An 18,474-nucleotide genomic window follows, 5' to 3' on the forward strand; every position below is an offset into this window, starting at 1 on the left:
AATGTGTCAGTGGGGGATTAGGAAATAACAAGGCGAGAAAAGAGTCTTGTTATGTTTGACAAGCTTAGCGTGGACAAATTAAACATGGCAACCGGCAGTTTTGGTTTACGCGTTTGTTTTTTTAGGTAATGGAAGCTTTTATTGAACCCAGTCAATTACATCAAGATAATACAATTATTCTGAGAACACTTCTGTTATCTGTATAACTAAGATGCACACAGCCGATTACACGTTTGTGTAGGCCTATAAATGATCAGTTCTCGTTCTTTCTTGCAGTTTTGAACAATTGAACCTGAAGTTGATCGATGCCGTGACTGAAAGTCACATATGTATGCACGGTACTTCGAGTCAGTGTAATGTACTGATAGCCTAATATGGCTATCGTGCACAACCTATGTGCCATTTTTTTTGCCACGTCAGAAATTATTGTTTCCTCAAATTCCTATTCGCAATACAACATGGACTCTCATACAGGTGACAGGTCAACTTCATTTTATTTATTTATTTATTAAAATCTTCATATTTCCACCGAACCACTCCACCGAAGTTGGACGAGTTGCATCGATCTTCTAAAGGCAAACGCTGGATGAACTCTGAAAGTACCAAGTGGAAACGTGACGTACTTCAAGAGAAGCAAAAGAAAATAAACAATCTTGTGGGTCTTATAACAGGGCCAGCAAATTTCACACGCTCAGGTAGGCCGAATAAGTTCATTTGAGGTCCCTTAACTTTACCCGAGTTCAATTTTCATCCCTGCACCGCAATACCAGATATAACGGGTTCCTCAACTGTCAAAACCAGTGTAAACGAGGTCCCTCAACGGTTTCGGCTGACATAACGCCTACATGGCTGGTTTGACTAGATCTTCGTCCTACGTGACAGTTTGATCCAGGAAAAAAATTGTGAGGCTCACATGTCAAGTAAACTTAAAATTAATTAAATAAAGTGGGGCCCATATGTCAGTGATACAACTTCATCTTCATCTTCTCTCACCCTCTTCTCCATCTCTATTCCAAGACTCTAGCAAGGCGGCGGCCTCTGTCCAGGACTCCAAGTATCCAGCGGAGCGGTGCCCGGTGGTCGGCGGAGAGGAGCTAGGCGACGACCGCGATGTCACCAAACTCGATTGCCGCGAGGAGGTATAGGGACCTTCGTTCCCGTCTCGCCGCCGCGGCTGTGCTCGGGAGAGATGGGAAAGAGGATGTGCCCATGGGTGCTCACCGAGGGTGCGCAGAAGCAGTAGGACGGACGCCGACGGTGTCGCTGTTGTGGGGATGGACACTACGGGCGGCGTGGCAGGTAAAGACGCGGGAATTCGAGGCCAACAGGATAGAGAGATCGACGGGCCGAGGCCTCCCAATCTCCTCCCTCTCCGTGCAAGCTCACCTACCTCCCCCTCTCCGTGCAAGCTCGTCGGACGACCCTACTACTCCCTTTCCATCCACGCTCGCTGGCCTCCCGTCCCGCTCGTTGGCTTCCCCGCCCTTCACCCTCTCCGTGCGTGCTCGTCGGCCAGCGAGATAGCTCAAAGAAGAATTAAGGATGGTCAGGAAGGATAAGGGAGAAAGACGATGGTGCGATGGAGAACTGGAGATAGAAAGAATGGCGGGATCCATTTTATTTTTTTTCTTTTGTCTGATTGACATGCTGGCTCTACACTTCTTATTTTTACTTGTTGTATTTTACTTCCCGTGCCACATCACCGCCAAGTAGGACGAGGACCAAGTCAAACCAGCCACGTAGGCGTCGTGTCAGCTAAAACCACCATCTAAACCACCGAGGGACCTCGTATGCACCGGTTTTAATAGTTGAGGGATTTGTTGTATGTGGTATTGTGATTAAGGACGAAGAAACTCGGTGTAAAGTTAAGGGATCTCAAATGAACTTATTCCCAGGTAGGCAAGGTCCTCAGGGAATCAGATTGGGCTTGGCCCCATCACCGTATAACGTGCGCCGATCGAGAAAAGTCCCTGCGTAGGCTAGGCTGGAAAAAACAGCACACAGAACGGACATCAGTCGCGAGCCGAACGAACATAGAGCACAATAGGCACACGGCACACGCGCACCACGAGATAGAAAAAAAAATCGCAAATCTGGCGTCGCTGGCTGCACCGGTGCACCCGGCAACGTCAAGGTTGGTTGGGTGGCTGGCGCGGCCGACCGGCGGCGTCGCCCCCGCCAATTTGCAATCGCCCGTGGCTAGCCGTCACACCTCACACGAAGCCGCGGCCGCCGCCCAATGAATGCCGCGATCTCACCGGCGCCGTTTGGTGCCGTGGCGCGGTCAGGACGTAACGTCGCGTTTAGACTCGTCTGGACTCCGGGTCCAAACCAGCCAATCAGGCAGCGGAGAAGGATATATAACCTGCCAGAACTTTCGAACAACAACAACCAAAAAAAAAACCATTGAAGGATGGCCTGCCATCGTTTTGATCTTGTCATGCGTTTATGGAGAAAGTGGATATGGTTGGGAGTTAGAGGCATGTTAAATTCGGTCACCTTTCTCACTGTTCTGACTTTGAAAACGTCCGTGTCCTTTCTCATTTTCGCCGTTTGCGGTTGATGGTTAACTTTAGTCATGAATGAGGCTAACGGCGATTTCTGTGTCTGATTGTCGCTGGATCGAGACTGGAGGTAGTACGTTGTCAACGACGGCGCCACGTGCTTCGCTCACTTAAAAAAGAGATATTTTTCAGGGTCAGGTGTATATTAGCATGGTTCTATTTTGTCCGTTATCTTGATGACCTTACAGGATGTAGGTTAATATGGATTTCGTAGCTTTCTGATTAATCTGTAATTCTGACAGATATATGCATGCAATAAATAAATAAAATTCAAGTTCACAGAGATCGCAACCTTGCTGCTATATATCTGTTCCAATAAATAGATCAGTTAGTGTGGTTGTAAAGTTGCCCAGGACTATAAAAACATGCGCAAAAAAGTTGGATCTCTAAAACTTTAGTTAATCAAATTTAATTCTTCGTTTAACTCCTGTACTGTGTGTTTTTAGTCCAGTTTATGTACTGTTGTACTATGTTGAACTGTTGATCAGATAGCCTGATAGCCATGGTGTTCAAACTGAATTGTCATAGTGCCGAAACAGTGCCTTTAATTTCTTCTTGTTTTTATAGAGTATATATACAAACACTATTCAAGTAATCATGGTTGCACAGTTGTCATGCTTCTCATGCAGAAAGTCAGACGAACGCTGTGTTATAGTCATGCAAAATGGATTAGATGCTGCACCTTGCAAGCAATTTGGTGAGCTACAGATAGCCAAACTAATTAGCAAGTCAATCGAACTCAAGCTACCACCACCTAACATGAATCAAGCACATGCATATGCAAGCCTGAACTGTTCGTGTTTATATCAAACGAGAACATAAACCAAAATAATGCTTTAATACGGATTTCCCTCGTGAACCTTCCTTGCACGTTTACACCGATTAGCACGCACGCACACCCTCCTAATTCGTCCTTATCTGGCTGCATGATCACCAAATCTCAGGCATTTCTTATCTAATTTCAGTTTATGAAACCGTACAGTTATCACGATAGTCCCGTACAGTATCTTTCTCCGTTTTTAAAACCATGGTATACCTCACGGTAACCATGTGTAACCATAACCACGTGTAACCATCAAACGACCGTGATTCAAGTAGCTGGATGTAGTGTTGCATAGACAATTAATCTGATACCTACTAGCATTGAACATAAATTCAGAATCTTACACAAACAACGTGTAACATTGATTTCTCGTTTATAATTTACACTTGGCAATATTGTTCTCTAGTCATATGTAGTATGGCATGTTGTGATGTCCTCCATTCTGTTTCCCCCCAACTTCTAGAAGGCCAGGATGTGTAAAACAAATGCTGCTAGTACAAAAACTGAAAAGAATGGCACTGCTAGCTTTTGGAATTCAATTCGCCGTATAAATCCCTGAATTCCAATAACCGGCAATGTCTACAGCAAACCTATGCGAAGAAGAAAAAACGACAAAAAAAAAAGTCTTCCCCAGCATATGCCCTCTTTTTTTTGTGTGTTTTGGTGAGGAGAAATGAATCATACAATTTGTGCGAGGTCACGAAAACGTAACCGTCAAACGTACGCCTTGGGCGGGTACTTGGCGACGCAGTCCACCCAGGGGTTGCAGCTCTTCTTCCCCTTCGGCGGCGGCGACACGGCCGGCACGTCGCGGAGCGCGCGCCAGACCGCGCTGTTGCACTTGAACCCCGAGCCGAAGCCGATCTGCCACACGCGGTTGCCGCGCTGGACGCGGCCCTTGGCCTCGGCGTACGCCAGCTCGTACCACAGCGAGCTGCTGCTGGTGTTGCCGAACCGGTGCAGCGAGCACTTGCTCGGCTCCATGTCCCTGTCCTCCAGGCTGAGGCTGCGCTGCACCTCCTCCAGCACGGCGCGGCCGCCGGCGTGCACGCAGAAGTGCTCGAACGCGCGGCGGAAGTCCGGGATGTAGGGGCGCACGCCCTTGACGCGGAACACGCGGCGCATCATCAGGGACTTGAGGAACTTGAGCTGCTCGGTGAGCGGGAGGACGAGGGGCCCCAGCGTGGTGATGTTGGTCTTGAGCGCGTCGCCGGCCACCGCCATGAGCTCCCGCGCCAGCGACACCCCGACCTTCCCGTCCTCGTCCTCGCGCTGGTACACGCAGTTGAAGCACTCGTCGGTGGCGCCCTTGTGCGTCCGCACGGTGTGCAGCAACCGGTACTTGGCGCGGCCGGCGTCGGCGCGGCGGTTCGAGAGCAGCGCCGCCGCGCCGCCCATACGGAAGATGCAATTCGAAAGGAGCATCGAGCGGTCGTTACCGAAGTACCAGTTGAGGGTGATGTTCTCCGTGCTGAGGACGACCGCGTACGAGTTGGGGTTCGCCTGGAGCATGTCCTTGGCGAGGTCGATGGCGATGAGGCCGGCGCTGCACCCCATGCCGCCGAGGTTGAACGACTTGACGTCCGCCCGCATCTCGTAGTGGTTGATGATCATCGACGACAGCGACGGCGTCGGGTTGAAGAGGCTGCAGTTGACGATGAGGATGCCCACGTCGCGTTTCGGGTTGATCCCGGTGGACTCGAAGAGCGCGTCGAGGCACCCGAACATGACGGCCTCGGCCTCCATCCTCGCCTCGGCCATGTTGAGCCTCGGCGGCCGCGCCTGGACGCCGGGAGGGAGGTACGTCTCGTCGCCGAGCGCGGAGCGATTGGTGATCTTGGTCTGGAAGTCGAGCGCGGCGTCATTGAAGCAGCCGGTGCTCTCGGTCATCTCGAGGAAGCCTTCCTTGGAGATCTTGTGCTGGTCGTCCGGCTTGTAGCAGGCGAACTCGACGAGGTACACCGGGCGCGGGCGCTTGAAGTAGTAGACGGTGAGCAGCAGCACGGCGGTCCCGAGCCAGGCGACGCAGGTGAGCAGGTCGATGGAGCGGTAGATGACGTCGAGGCGGACGAAGGAGTAGGCGGCGGAGGCGAGCAGCGGCACGCACAGCATGGGCAGGTACGACGTGACGCTGCCGCCGTGCCGGATCCCGAGCTTGACGTACTTGAGGTTCACGGACCGCGCGAAGTCCGGGAGGCGGCGCCGGATCTTGATCACGATGCTCGGCGCCCACTCCTCCCCGGCCGCCCGCGCGTCGTCGCGGAACGCCATCTCCGCCGTGAGCCGCTCCCGCTCCATGACAGCCGCCTCCATGGAGCTCACAGCTAAGCTAGCCCTCTCTTTCTCTTTCTCTTGACTCTCCCCGACACGTACCGAGCTGAACTCGAGGTTGCCTTTGGCGTGAATGGAAAAGGCTAAAGCACTAGAGCGGGACGCGTGACTTTCCCAGGCGGGCACCTGGTCGTTATATAGGGATCTCCGAGACCAATCGCGACTCGATCATTTCTAACAGGCGCGACCGTCCGTTCCGATTCCGATCCCCAGACGGCCAAAACCATAAAAGTTATCATCATCCGTTCCGATTCCGATCCACAGATGACCAAAACCCACAATTTCATCCTCTCGATTCGTATGCCACGTCAGTAACTGGGTGTGAACGCATTTGAAAAAACGCATCTCTCGTAACGCATCGCATACATAAGTTCAAAAAAACTGTTTTCGCATAAAAACATATAAAATGAAAATCCACCGTGTGTCTGACTCGGCATCCTAGCCACAGTTACAGCCAAGGCCAAGGTCGTGTTTGCCTTGCCATTGGGCTATTCATGTTGCCATGTTGGATAAACAGAAATTTCAGCATGGCACTGGCTCGAGAGAGAGGAGGGGAGCATGGATGCCAGTGTGGGACCCGCACGGTAGAAGTGGGCAAATGAGAGACGGGTGGGGAGGGTGGCCCAATTAAATGGTGGTGGTTACTGGGGCGCTCAACCACTTAGAATTAAAGGAGGCACAGGTGGATGCGTAGAGGATCCGCCTGGCAGCAGCAGCGAGCAAGCAAAGCCGAAGCCGAAGCCCAACGGATCCGCGCTAAAACGTTGATGTTGTGGTCGGAAAACAAGCCAGGTCAGCTCGCCTCAGTTACACGATCTAGGTGCCTTCCATGCTCGTATATTTTCGTTTCCAATTCCTCTCCGTCGATTAGAATTAATGCAGATCGCAATGGAGAAGAAAATTGTACAAACGATTTGTTGTGCCACACTATCATGCGGTTGCTTGTTGCGAACGGGAGCCCTTTTCGTATGTAATTATGTAATTTTGTTGGTTGGGACGCGTGACAGGTTTCTTCCCGCGAGTCTATCAGCTGCGTGCTACTTGCAGAATGAACATCCCTCCATTTTTAAATATACGAAATTATTAACTGTTTGTTGACAGAAATTTAATGGTTAAATCTTTCACTTTATAGACTATTGGATGTGTTTTAGATTTGTGCTAGCCATTTGATACGCATCAAGATCCGCGCTTTTTAAGAAAAGACAAAAGGAATCCTGTGACCTGATGGGATGCGGGCGCATGACTTTCCCACTAGGTTACTATGGTTTTTATGACTTGATGTCGACTTACATCCCATTTATCCTATAATTGCATATTTGCATGCTAGTTGCATATATAATTACTGTGTAATAAAAAAAATGTAATCATTAAAACTATATTGCAATTATATTGTAATTACATTTGACTGATTTTGATGATAATTTCCAGTCGAATGTTATATGGATTATCCCTAAAATATAAGTTTTTTAAGATTTAAATCCTTTTTCATAATTTAAGAATTTCTAACACTGTTCATCGGACTATTTATCACATAAAAAATGATATTTAAATTTATTCCATTTTATCATCGTATACTCTCCCACATCCATTTATTCTATATTTATCGACGGACACCAAATTCTTTTATTTCTAACATTAATCTCTACTAAAGAAACTATAACAGTTATATTTTGTTCAGAGAGTACCAGAAAGGTCGTCGTACTAGTGTAAATAAATACGAATGTCCCAATACTATTAGACTATAGATACCTATTTGTGAGTAAATACAATTGTCCGTTAGTGGTTGGTTAGCTCTATCAGATCGATAGGGAGTAGTGACCAAATGAAAAGAGAGCCTTAGTAATACTGCTCCAAAGCATAGAAATATATATTTCCTCCACCCCATAAAAGCTTAATTTTTGGGTTTCTCTTTATCCAACGTTTGTTTGTCTGTCTTATTTAAAAATTTTATAGAAAATTAAAAAGTTAGTCAAGCATAAAATATTATTAATATTTATTCGTGTACAGATGGACAGAGTAGATAGGAACCGATACGTGTCAGATGAGATGCATTAGGTGGACCGTAACCGTAACCTCGACCAAAGCGTACGTGTAGCGTCTGGCTTGTTTGTATACGTCGTACAATGTACAATTCCACGGTTGGTGTTGGCCGGTAAGCTACCACGGCTGCAAAACGGAGCCTCCCCCACGCGACTCCCACGATCGAACGCGTGCCTCCTTCGCGCGCCCCGTTTGTCCAGGGCGGCATGAGCTCTGGCGGCTGGCGCGCGCATGCAGCTGCTGCTGGTCGTATGAATGCACACGCGCATCGGTGCATGGCGCTAGCACTGCGGTGCGGAGCCGTCTGCCGCGCTGTAGAAACGGGGACCGTAGTACCGTACCGTATAACAAAGCTCGAACTGGACCTTCAGGAAACGGCGGTGACGACGCTGCGAGCTCAATTATGCAGCACTGTCGTCCCTGTGTCCCAAGTTGTGGCTGCGGCTGCAGGCAGGCTGTGCACGGACACATGAGGGTGTGGTCAGTGTGTCAGTCAGTCAGGCAGTCACCACAGTAGTGATTACAGTAGTGAATAGTGATGACCGCCGGACTTTTAATGCAAGAAAGAATGGGTAGTACTAGTTGCTAGTCTCCCCTGCCCTGTAAATCCCTAGCAAGCCGGCGGAAACTTCCTCTGTACTGTCCTCCCTCAGTAAAAAAAAAAAAAAAACAAACCTTAAATTTCCATGTCTAACATTTGTCTGTCCATCATATATAATTTTTTTTATAATTAGTATTTTCATTATTGTTAGATGATAAAACATGATTAATACTTTATGCATGATTTGTCTTTTTAATTTTTTTATAATTTTTTAAATAAGACGGACGGTTAAACATTGGACACGGAAATCAGGGTTTATTTTTTTAGACGGAGGGAGTAGGCAGGAGAAGACGGCGGCGAAGGAGAAGCTTAACAATTGGGAAGAAGTAGATACAGGAATATCTAGGTAGAGTATATTCATGAATGGATCGTCGTTGTATCCAGCTGTAGATATCCCGATGCCGGAGAAGAAGGTTCAGCATTTAATACAGCTAACCGACTTCAGGCTACGGTTTGACCCCGTGCCCGAATTCAGTCATCCGTCGTAGTGGTTGGCAGTTTACAGGATTTACACAGTTGTCACACCTTTAATGCTTCTGAGAGTTAACCCTAATCATTTACTCGCTCCGTTTTTTAATAGATGACGCTGTTGACTTTTTCTCACATGTTTGACTATTTATCTTATTCGAAAAATTTTATATAAATGTATAAGATATAAATCACACTTTATGTACTATGAGTGATAAAACAACTCGTAGCAAAATAAATGATAATTACGTAAATTTTTTAAATAAGACGAATGATCAAACATGTGAGAAAAAAATCAACGGTGTTATCTATTAAAAAACGGAGGTAGTACTGTATACTCCACTATGGTGTACTAGGAGTACAATAGTACTTCGACTCGTGCATTGCAGCAGCCAAATGGTGTGTAGTTCTAGTACTATTGTTCTGGGAAACTGATTTCATCCATGGGGGATATACTACTACTCCTACTACAGTTTATTCACACGCGCATATTCAGCCAGACAGCCTCTGATTTTGGGCATTCCGTCACCACACTACCAGTTTTCAGACAACAAATAGTTGACGCTGCGACCAAGTATTAATAGTATAGTTAGTCAGTGACACTACCTAGTTTCTAGAAACCGACAATTTTGTTTATACCATATCTTCTTTTGGTCAACTCGTTGGTTTGTACCATCAACTTACAGATCATGGACGATTCAAGCTAGCCATTCTGAATCCTGAACAAGGAAGCACGGTTGCTGTACAGATCATGGACGATTCAAGCTAGCCATCCTGACCCTGAACAATTCTGGCAGGCCCGCGGCGCATGCCGACTATTGTGATCTCATCTGCCACTCCCCCTCCTCTCAGCTGCACGAGTTTGGCGATGAAATCTCCGCTCATCATGACACACGACATGGAGAGGAGATTGTTTCACAAGGCAGCTACTTCTTCAGTTCTTCCGCTAGCTGTTGCTTGCCCGATGGGTTCAGAATTTCAGATTGATAGATATGTAATCCATTTATCAAGGTGCACGCCGCACGCGCATGCAAGTGATCCGGCTTATACAGTATATATAGGTCAATGTAAGCTCACCTAACTTGATCGATAGCGATTGTGTCATGTGTGGAAGAGAGTTTTTTTATTTCGTTTATCTTCTTTTCCGAGAGGGAAAGAAGAGAATGAATTCAACCCTCAACTAGTCGTCTAAAAACCGTGCTGAAGAAGATTTCCTAGGGCGTGTGTCATCAGATCAATGATTGCGTCATGTAGGATGGGTTTTGATTACTTCGATTCTTTTTTTGTTTCTTGTTGAGATTGTTAATTTCCGATACTTTAATTCAACGTTTAGCTCAGCTCGCCTGTCTGCCCAGCAGTAATCAGTCATGCACTGCTGCACGTCATTCGTTTGAGACCTTGTGGGTCACCTAACTATTGACCCCGGCCCGATCGATCGAAGAATATAGAAATCAGTCCTGCACTCTGCACAAGTCGTGTTGTAAACGAAAAGAGTAGACAAATGTAGTTCGTCATCAAGGCACGCCCGGGTTGACGAGCACAAGGCATTTTTTGTTAATTAATTTGTCTTGTGTTTCTCCAGGTTTTGTTAACCCAAGTAGCTAAGCAGTGTTAGGGACTGTTTAGCTGTTCACTAACTCACATGTTCACAGCCAACTTTTGGGAAGACACGGCATAGGGTACGTTGGCTAGGAACCGAGTGCATTCTACACGTACCACTGTACCAGAGAACAGCTATGAAGTTTAGTATGTCACTCCCGGTGGGATGTGGTGGTGGTGTTTAGTTGATGGTATGCTCATGGATGTGGTTTCTCAGCTAGCTGAGTTGTTTTAGAGTATTTTGGGCCGGTTTGAATTGTTACCCTACCAAAAATTTTGATAGGTAGCAAACTAAACACTTCTATTAAAACAATACTTACGTCATAAATTTGACTTTGTCAATTAACTTATCTCTTATTAGTATATTTTGGCTTCAGTCCAAATGAACATTTTTAACTACCTAATGTTTGGTGCCGTTCGTTCGCAGGAAAAAAAAAAAGCATGCCACGTCTATAACTTGGAGTAATAACAAGCTGTGGCCCACGAAACTGTCTGATCCAAAAACACTTCGGCAACTCAGCCAAAAGGCCCAGACATACTAGGGCGTTTTCTGAATAAGAGAAGAAAACTAAAAATCCACCTTGCGTCTCTCAGGTATGGGTTGAGTTTCATTCATGTCCATCAATGATAAAAATCAGATATGTAGCGTCATGGCTTACCTCAACAATATTCGCCAAAGTTTGTTGCTCTTTGTTCCCAACCTGCTAAATGGTGTGTTTTTTCAAAAAGTTTCTATACGAAAGTTGCTTAAAAAAATCATATTATCCATTTTTTAAAAAAATAACTAAAAAACTTAATTAATCACGTGTTAATGAACCGCTCTGTTTTCCATGTGAGAAAATGAGTTACCAAGCAAGAGAAACGAACGCAGCATGGGTGGTTTTTAACTGATGTGCGACATACCAGATTTTAAAAGTTAACATTGTGTTTAGATCCCAAAAATTTTTGGCAAAAAATGTTACATCAAATGTTTGGATACATGCATGGAGCATTAAATGTGGACGAAAAAAAAGAACCAATTGCATAATTTGCATGTAAATTGCGAGATAAATCTTTTGAGCCTAATTGCGTTATGATTTGACAATGTGATGCTACAATAAACATTTGCTAATGACGGATTAATTAGGCTTGATATATTCATCTCGCAGTTTATAGGCAGAATGTGTAATATGTTTTGTTATTAGTCTACGTTTAATACTTTAAATGTGCCTGCGTATACTTAAAAAAAATTTTGGCCAAAGAACTAAACACGGCCTAGGAAACACTTCACATCCGATTTTAAGATTGAAGGATTTTTACAATTCTTGAAGAGGTATTAGGAGGTACCAGACACTGGGAGGTGCCACTTACAGGAGCAGAGACGATTCATTTGAGATGGAAGCGGAGGGGAAAGGGAAGGGGAAAAGCAGAGACGAAAGGCGGGCACGGCAGAGTTGATGATTGGGAGTAGGAATGGCAATTTGACCTATTTGCCCGTTCACCCGTGGGTAAAATCCTAATAGAGTTGGATTTGTTCCACATTTAGTACCCCATGGGTTTCTTACTGGGTCAAAACCTGTACCCAACGAGCAAACGAGCATGGGCATGGTAGTGACTACCAATGCTCGCTTCGCCTGTTTACCCGCAAAAACCAACTGACATGTGGGCCCTCGGTCAACTTAGTATAAAAATCACCATCTAGAATTCTAGGGTTTTCTTCCTTCCCTCCCACCCACCATCTAGAATTTTATTGAATCGCCACCACCCTCCCACCCACCAGTCGTCACCGGTGGCCCCACCCTCTAGCCGGCGACTTTCACAGACGCCACGGGAGGAGCAACCGAGGAAGCTGCGAACGCCGCCGCCTCCTACCCCTTCTGCGCCGAGCTCCCACCTCCGGCCGTCGAAGTCCTCCAACCGTCGACCGCCAGCCTGCCACACCTTCCTCCAGCCGCGCCTCCATCATCCGCTTGCTTGGCTGCCTCCCACCTCTGGTCGTCGCAGCCTCCTACCTCCACTGCGCCGAGCTCCCCTCCGGCCGAGAATTTTATTGAACTATAACAGGTAAACAGGCATGCCCGCGGGCACATAACACCCACCGGCGACAAGCATAGACAATGTTCCTTACCCGTCATGTAGTAGCGGGTATGTCCGCAGACATGAATTACCTCACGAACATGGGCACCCTTCGTGCCCGACTGCAATCCCTAATTGGGAGGTCTTGAGTTGAGAAACGACGGCACGATGCACGAGAAAGACAAAGGCAATTACCGGCTTACCCTTGAGAATCGGTACCTCCTCATTCCCACCTTGCGGTACCACCATGTAACCAAACTCTGTTAGCCCTCTGATTTGATTGGATGGACAGCTCAAATTACTTTATTCTCTCTCCTCAAGGATGGTAAATCAGCTCTTAAGATTGAGGCATAAATTATCCAAAAAGAAAAAATAGATTGACGCATACGACAGAAACTATACTCATAGTTGAGGGATGTAAAGTGCACTTTTTCACAAAAGAACACACCTACCTCACCGGCCCAACTATAATAAGTCACCGGTCTTTCTATAGCCAATCTGTACTGGCAGGCTTGTACGAGGTTCTCTGTAAGGAATAAGTTCTCTTGAAGTCCCTCATGTGCCTAGTCTAACTTTCGTCCTTGCAAAACCAATGCCCTTGGCAGTATTCATCTAAGTTTTGGTAGCGGGACGCCTACGTGCGTACTTTAAATAGGTCTTCGTCCCACGTAGCATTGACTTGGTGCTTACATGATAGTTTGTTCCGGAAAAAATATAAAATGTGCAAAATTGAGGATGCCCCGTTCAAACTCCAAATCCTGTTCACCGGTGGATCGAGGAGATAGAGGTAGAAAGGGTGAGGTGGAGGAAGTGGGACCGACTGACATGTGAGTCCAATTATTTTGTATCATCTTGTTTCACTGATATATGGGCCCCACATATTTTGTTTTCATTTTTTAGTTTTCAATTTTGCTATTTTAATCAAACTGTCACGTAAGCGCCACGTTATTACCACATGGGATGAACATCTAATCAAAGAAGTCATGTATGCGCCATGTCAGTCAAAATCGGGGAAAATACTTGTTGTGTTTGGCTGCACTAGCTGCCGCAACGAGCAACGACTGGTCAGCTGCGGCTGCAGCAGTTGTGAATGGCTGCAGCTGGCAGCCGGTTTGAATTGCCGCAGCCACAGCGGCTGCAGCAGCAAGTCCCTCCGAACAGAGCCACTATTGAGGAATCTCGTTTCAACTGGTTTTACAAATTGGGGGATAGGCTGTTTTGAATTTTCGATTTGAGGAACCAAAAGTAAACTTATTCCTCTCTGTAAACATGGCACCAACATCCGAACCAATCGATACTCACAGTCCGCACGGCTCACCAGGCCCAGACACCTCGGACTCTCGAAGCGGACGGGAATGTTCAGGAAAACGCGACAAGAGCGGAGAACCCCGCGGCGTCGACGCGAAGCTCGAACAAACCAACGGCGGCGCACGCTGTCCCGAAGCTTCGCCACCTTTCCCCACCCTTCCACACCGCCCGTGGCGTGAGCTATAAAATGGCGCCGCGCACTCGCCTGTTCCCCGCAATTGAAGCAAGCAATCAAGCGACGATAAGCAGAGCACTCGCGACCTCTCCGACGATCTCCAGCTCACTGCTTTTAGGTTCTCAAACTCTGATTTCCTCTCTACTCTGTAGTGCAATGGCTGCTCCATTCGCTCTCGTCAGCCGTGTCTCGCTAGCGGCGCGCCTCCCCATCCGCGCCGCCTGGAGGAGCGCGAGGCCGACGGTCGGGCTCCCGTCCTCGGGGAGGGCCCGCCAGCTCGCCGTGGCCTCCGCGGCGCAGGAGAACAGGGACAACACCGCCGTCGATGTCCACGTCAACCAGGACGGCGGGAACCAGCAGGGGAACGCCGTGCAGCGCCGCCCGCGCCGCTCGTCGGCGTTGGACGGCATCTCCCCGTTCGGCCTCGTGGACCCGATGTCGCCGATGCGGACGATGCGGCAGATGCTGGACACGATGGACCGGATGTTCGACGACGTCGCGCTGGGGTTCCCCGCCACGCCGCGGAGGTCACCGGCGACGAGGGAGGTGCGGATGCCGTGGGACGTCATGGAGGACGACAAGGAGGTGAGGATGCGGTTCGACATGCCGGGCCTGTCGCGGGAGGAGGTGAAGGTGATGGTGGAGGACGACGCGCTCGTCATCCGCGGGGAGCACAAGAAGGAGGAGGGCGAGGGCGCGGAGGGCTCCGGCGACGGGTGGTGGAAGGAGCGCAGCGTGAGCTCCTACGACATGCGGCTCGCGCTCCCCGACGAGTGCGACAAGAGCAAGGTCCGCGCCGAGCTCAAGAACGGCGTGCTGCTCGTCACCGTGCCCAAGACGGAGGTGGAGCGCAAGGTCATCGACGTGCAGGTCCAGTAGACGAATCGCTGCTATTACTACTGAACGATCACTCTGGAGGATGTGAGCCTGTGAGCGTGAGGGTTTAAGCAGTGTGAGGTTTGAAAAAGTCGTGTACTAGAGGTTGTAGTTGGTCGGGTATTTTGCGCCAAGAAATCATATGTAATTACTCAGCGAACGAGCGAATGAATGGAATAATGCTAGTATGAGATAAAAGGTTTGGTTGCTTCATCACCTCATGCCTACATCCAAATTGCTGTAGTTCTGGCGTTTCTCCATGAGGAAAATTGTAGACAGAAATAGCTGTGATTGTCTATGAATCTTTGAACAGAACCAGCAGTTACCAAGGCTGAGACACTGAGCTTAGCTAGTTAGCTGTTGTGGACTTAGAATGCGCCTTATTGGACAAATTGTACTTACAATGTCGTCTTATAAGTGACAGATAAAATATCTCAAGAAGTTAGTCATGGAGAATTGCTCGGATGAATGTACCGTGGGGAATTATTGGCTTGTTGCTCGGATCAGGAAAATTGTCATGACGCGGGCCGCTGATCAGACGATCCTTCGGAAGCACCTGATTCAACGGCTGAGACGCTTCCAGCCGTCGTCATTCCTGACTTTTCGCACATCTGCAAATACTGTACTGTTGGGGCAAGAGCGCTCCGCGTCTGTTCACCGGCCGCCTGAAACTGGTAAGCTCCGGCCGGCCTAGCAGCCGCGTAGTACGCGTGCAGTTGTGCTTGCTGCTGCTGTGCCTGTGCTGCAGATACACCGTATCCACCATAGTAGCCCTGGTTAAAAATCATTCGTTGCCACGGTCAAATACTGAATTTGTCCATGACAAAATTAAGGACGTGCCGTTGACAAACATTTAGTTGTAGTAAAAGAAAAATTCGAGAAGGAAATATTCCAACCATGTGCGCTTGGTGCGTTATTTCCGGAGAATATCCTCCATGGTATCTGCAGAAGTAGAATATCAGGGGAACGGATTTCCTTCAAATTAAAATGTGACAATTTACAGCGCAGAACTGAACATGGATTACGAATATCTGTAATCTGCTGTTTCGGATTTGGAGTGCTTACCCATAGCAGTAAGGGTAGGCGTACAGAACTTGGGGGAAGTAGGAAGGAGCAGAGCCCTGGTACGACGAAGACGACGCGATCATTGCGGGCCTCAATCTGGCCATCCCTGAAACAACAGCACAATAGGATATCAGCGAAAAATCCGGTTTTATTGTGATGGGGAAATCCGGCTGACAAAAAGGAGAAATCAAACTGCACCAAACGGCGCCGCGACAGCGTGCACGCGCCGCGCCGCGCCGAACGCCGCCAGGTTGCAGTTGGCCCTTCTCCCGTCGATCACCGGCGTTGGGTCCTGCAGCGCCCGCGCCGCGCCGTCGGGGTCCCTGAACGTCACCTGCCGAAACAGACATGCGCCGGAATAAGTTTAAACGGAGGCCAGCTGCTATCTGCAGGAGGAGGAGCAAGGAGAATCGGAGATGGGCGAGGCGTACAAAACCGTAGCCCTTGGAGCGGCCGGTGTGCTTGTCGGCGATGACGACGGCCTCGACGATCTCGCCGAACTGCTCGAAGTGGCGCCGCACCGCGTCGCCCCGGGTCTCCCACGGCAGGCCCCCCACGAACAGCTTCGTGAACGTCGTGTCGCCGTCCATCGATCGACGGGAGGGAACTGCGGCGTACGGGGGGCGGGCTGGCTAAGCCACGACCGACGTCGTCCGTGTTTTTATGCGGTATATTGCGCGAGGACGCGAGATGGATCCCACGACGGCAAAGGCAAAGGCATGGACGTGATTGTCACGAACGCGGATGCGTTGTGAATGAGTCGGGCTGGGCCACGTTAAAGCTCCAGAGATGACCTTGTTGCATGGAATAAGTTTATTTTAGATCTCTTGACAACGAATTTTGAATTGCTTCCTTGAACAGTACTATTACCAGAAAAGATTGGGGTCGAGTTCAGGCTGGTGAACTGGGTGCCCCCGGTCATCCACACGCGGGCGACCCGGGGGCGAAACCCTAACCCTTGGCCGCCGCCACCCTTCCCTCCTCTCCCCCGCCTCGCCGCCGCCACCCTTCCCTCCTCTCCCCCGCCTCGCCGCCAGAAACCGCGCGGCACGCCGGGATGGCGGCAGCGGGGCCACAACCCCGGTGACAGCCCATCTCCGGCGCGAGGAGGCGGTACGGCACGTTGGGAGGGCCGGCGGCGGCGCGGCGCGTGGCTGCGGATCCGGCGCCGTTGCCGCTAGATTTGGCTCCTCCACGGCTGGTTCCGGCCGCCGCCGGATCTGGCCGGTGCCGACGACGGAGCGGGCGACGGCGGCGGGTAGCGCGCGACGACAGCGGCGGCAGGTGGTGCGTAGGGATGGCAACGGGGCGGGTCGGGGGCGGGTTGGGCTGGAACGGCCCCGCCCCTAACCCCCGACCTCTCCACCCACCCCCGCCCCCGAGTGAAGATGCGGGGCCAAACCATCCCCCGCCCCCGCCCCCTGCGGGGACCCCAACGTGACCGGGGCCCGCAATGTGTAGCCACTCCATCCAATCAGAAAAAAGAAGATACAAGATAATCGCTATTCAGCAAGAACAAATATTGTACATACTTCACACATCATCAAAAAAAGCACGAATACTTGGATAGGACCATCGAAATTCAGTAAGAACACAGCAAGAACACAAATATTTCTCTGTGTGAATCCTCTTCTCGCATGGCGCCTACACAGCTCCGTTCGCCGTGAACCCAAGCCTGCGCGCCGCCTGCTCCTCTGCGCCATCGCCTCCTCTGCGTCGCGGCCTCTGCGCCGCCCCACCGTCTCCTTTGCACCATCGCCGCCGCACCTCTGCGCCGGGTGGATACCAGAGGGAAGAGGAGGGGAGGGCACTGGGGAGAGGTTGACCGGAGGGGAGAGGAGAGGAGAGGAGGGGAGGGGAGGGCACCGGGGAGAGGTCGACCGAAGGGGAGAGCAGAGGAGGGGAGGGCACCGGGGAGAGGTCGACCGGAGGGGAGAGGGAGACTGGCGAGTGGCGGCGGCTGTGACTGAGGAGGGAGAGCGGCGAGAGAAACCGCGACTCCATGAGATCCAGAGTCGGGAAGCAGTGTGACGTGGGGGGAGGATAAGGTAGGGTTAGGATTTTTTTTTCTTATATACCCCGGATTCCAGAGTATTTAATTAGGATGGGCTTTTTTGGCCTGCAATGGATTATATTTTGAGAGGTTTAATATACCCCCGGGTCCCCATGGGTCACCCGCGGGTGGAATGTTTCCCCCGTCCTGTACCCGACCAAATGCGGGGCCCCGGCCCCGCATTCCCGCGGGGCAGAAATATCACCCGCCCCCGCCCCTGTAGGGGCGGGTCCCCGCGGGGGAAATTGCCATCCCTAGTGGTGCGGGAGATGCGGGTGACGACACGGCTTGCCGGCGGTGAGGCTGGCAGCTGACGAATGCCGCCGGCGTGCTTGGTGGTGGTGGCATCGTGCGAGGAGCCGAGGCGGCTTTGCGGCGCCGGCGCCCAATGTTGATGGTGGAGGTGGTTGGCTGCGCCCGTCGGTGAGGTTGTACCCGCGGGGAGCTCCGGGGTGCTCGGTTGTCACCTCGTAGGAAGGTCGGTGAATCGGGGCAGTGCGACATTCTTCGACGGTC

General features: G+C 49.9%; 3 protein-coding genes across 4 annotated transcripts; 1 reads left to right on the plus strand and 2 right to left on the minus strand.

Moving 5' to 3' along the window:
* Positions 1-3,800: 3,800 nt before the first annotated feature.
* On the minus strand, positions 3,801-5,840 carry LOC127768928 (3-ketoacyl-CoA synthase 1-like). Its single transcript, XM_052294596.1, has one exon. The coding sequence runs from the start codon at positions 5,698-5,700 to the stop codon at positions 4,102-4,104; it is 1,599 nt and encodes a 532-aa protein (XP_052150556.1). The 5' UTR covers positions 5,701-5,840; the 3' UTR covers positions 3,801-4,101.
* An 8,180-nt stretch (positions 5,841-14,020) lies between these two features.
* Positions 14,021-15,043, plus strand: LOC127767879 (26.7 kDa heat shock protein, chloroplastic). The gene has a single exon (XM_052293353.1). The coding sequence runs from the start codon at positions 14,121-14,123 to the stop codon at positions 14,841-14,843; it is 723 nt and encodes a 240-aa protein (XP_052149313.1). The 5' UTR covers positions 14,021-14,120; the 3' UTR covers positions 14,844-15,043.
* A 169-nt stretch (positions 15,044-15,212) lies between these two features.
* On the minus strand, positions 15,213-16,520 carry LOC127767878 (uncharacterized). Of its 2 annotated transcripts, XM_052293352.1 has the most exons (5): positions 16,337-16,520; positions 16,104-16,239; positions 15,906-16,011; positions 15,737-15,782; positions 15,213-15,613 (listed from the first exon to the last, which is right to left on the minus strand). In XM_052293352.1, exons 1-5 carry the CDS (start codon positions 16,493-16,495, stop codon positions 15,356-15,358), a joined length of 705 nt encoding a protein of 234 aa, XP_052149312.1. In that variant the 5' UTR covers positions 16,496-16,520; the 3' UTR covers positions 15,213-15,355. The 2 variants fall into 2 exon arrangements, with proteins under 2 accessions (XP_052149312.1, XP_052149310.1); XM_052293350.1 differs by having other exon boundaries at positions 15,906-16,520.
* Positions 16,521-18,474: the final 1,954 nt, after the last annotated feature.

This window comes from Oryza glaberrima, chromosome 3 (assembly GCF_000147395.1).
Source record: "Oryza glaberrima chromosome 3, OglaRS2, whole genome shotgun sequence".
In the NCBI taxonomy this organism is placed as follows: domain Eukaryota; kingdom Viridiplantae; phylum Streptophyta; class Magnoliopsida; order Poales; family Poaceae; genus Oryza; species Oryza glaberrima.

Coding starts and splice junctions, on each gene's coding strand:
- LOC127767879 (XM_052293353.1), top strand. CDS start 14,121: ATGGCTGCTCCATTCGCTCTCGTCAGCCGTGTCTCGCTAGCGGCGCGC.
- LOC127767878 (XM_052293350.1), bottom strand. CDS start 16,495: ATGGACGGCGACACGACGTTCACGAAGCTGTTCGTGGGGGGCCTGCCG. Junction 15,783..15,905: donor GCCTACCCTTACTGCTATGG/GTAAGCACTCCA, acceptor CTACTTCTGCAG/ATACCATGGAGGATATTCTC. Junction 15,614..15,736: donor TAACGCACCAAGCGCACATG/GTTGGAATATTT, acceptor ATTTTTAACCAG/GGCTACTATGGTGGATACGG.
- LOC127768928 (XM_052294596.1), bottom strand. CDS start 5,700: ATGGAGGCGGCTGTCATGGAGCGGGAGCGGCTCACGGCGGAGATGGCG.